Below are 1,647 nucleotides of genomic sequence, written 5' to 3'. Positions count from 1 at the left end.
GCTGGACTAGAAAGATCCTTCCAGTCGCCTCTGGCTCGCCCAGCTCTCCCGCCACGCCCCGTACCTGGGGGCTGCTGGGAGTTGCAGTTCCCTGAGCCCGACCCCTCCTGCCCAGTCCCCCCCGCCCCGGGCCGGCCGGCCCTCCCGGTCCCGACATGCTCTGCGCCTCCTGCCGCCTCCTAGCGGCCCGGGCCGCGACCACGCTGCCCGCCCCGCCCCGAGCCCGGGGCCCCGCGCTCCGCTGCAGTGGAGGGCGTTGCATTTCCTGGGGTACCCCGAGCTGCCCTCTTGTGACTCCTTGGCGGGGCGGCTGGTCAGACAAAGTGTGCCTCCGAGCCGGAGGGCGACCCAGAGGAGGGGGAAGATGCCGCCGGCCACGGGCGGAGGCCTGGCAGAGTCCGAGCTGCGTCCCCGGAGGGGCCGCTGTGGCCCCCAGGCTGCTAGGGCCGCAGGCCGGGACGTGGCCGCTGAGGCTGTGGCGCGAAGCCCCAAACGGCCTGCTTGGGGCTCACGGCGCTTCGAGGCGGCCGGCTGGTGGGCCCTGCTGGCCTTGGTGACGCTGCTGTCCTTCGCCACCCGCTTCCACCGCTTGGACGAGCCGCCGCACATCTGGTGAGTGATGGGAGGGACTCGGCGGGCACCATGGCAACCGCGACGGGACGCCGCCCTCTGATTGGCCCGAGGGTACGGAGGGGGCGGGATCTATAGGAGGAGGGCCGCGGTGGAGGGGAACTTGAGGTATCGGGTGGGTTGGCCTCTGGCGAGGTGCATTCTCTGGGAAGGGGGATCGTTTTGCTCTGGTGGTGGGGCAGTGGGATTCTTAGGATCTGAGGAAGCAGCCCTCATGTCTTCCAGGTTATGCTACAGTGCATCACCTGGCTTGCAAATGTGGCTTTTAAAGGTGCTTTCAACTTTCCAAAGAGAATTGCAAATTTTTGGGTACAGAATTTTCTAAGGCCTGAGTTCCTATGTCTGCAGGATTTTCAGGCATCAACAGAGGAGAAAATACCTAACTGTGTACCTTTATCCTATAGGGCAAGGACAGTTTGGGTGTTCAGGTATGGTGACCAAAGGATTTTATGAGGCAGAACTCGTCTTGTGAGAAGAGATTTATTTTCTTAAAGGTTTTAGCTTGTACTATCCAGATACTGGGTGTCAGAAATGGAATTCTTTAAGCAAAAAGCAGGCAAGAAAACAGACTGTCAGGGTTGCTTTATTTAGAAATTAATAAATTAGCTTGTTATTGTGTCGTGACTGCTGGCAGAAGATGAAACTCCTGGGTTAGAGACAAAGGACTTTATTACAGGAAATAGGATGCATGTTAGAAGCAATTTCCCTTGCCATCCAAGTCCCACAGGGTGACGCTATGGGTTTAAATGGATGACTGCACAGGCAGTGGGTTGCATCCAAGTGAAGGAAAGACAAGCTTGGAAAATCTGCTGTTTTATAGAAGGCAGTACGCAGACCTCCTCTTTGTCCTGGAGGGAGACACTGCCTCTTCTCTCAAAGTTGCTTGCTGCAAACACAACCATGAGAAATGGCCCAGGTGAGATGCAGTCAGGGCCTTGCATTCTTGGTATACCCAGAATGATGTGTAGAGGCACGAGCAATCTGACAGCCTCTCTCACTCCTCGATTCTATGGTCTT

General features: G+C 57.6%; 1 protein-coding gene across 1 annotated transcript in view; it reads left to right on the top strand.

The window, feature by feature from the left end:
• The first annotated feature begins 137 nt into the window (after positions 1–137).
• The window catches only part of POMT2 (protein O-mannosyltransferase 2), a 46,262-nt gene continuing 44,752 nt past the window's right edge, over positions 138–1,647 (top strand). The window contains exon 1 of the mRNA XM_003808865.5: positions 138–612. Coding sequence (XP_003808913.1) covers positions 365–612 — 248 coding nt within the window. The 5' untranslated portion in view covers positions 138–364. The remainder of the gene's footprint in view (positions 613–1,647) is intronic.

The sequence above is a fragment of the Pan paniscus genome, chromosome 15 (assembly GCF_029289425.2).
Source record: "Pan paniscus chromosome 15, NHGRI_mPanPan1-v2.0_pri, whole genome shotgun sequence".
Lineage (NCBI taxonomy): Eukaryota > Metazoa > Chordata > Mammalia > Primates > Hominidae > Pan > Pan paniscus.
This window is presented reverse-complemented; position numbering and strand designations above follow the sequence as displayed.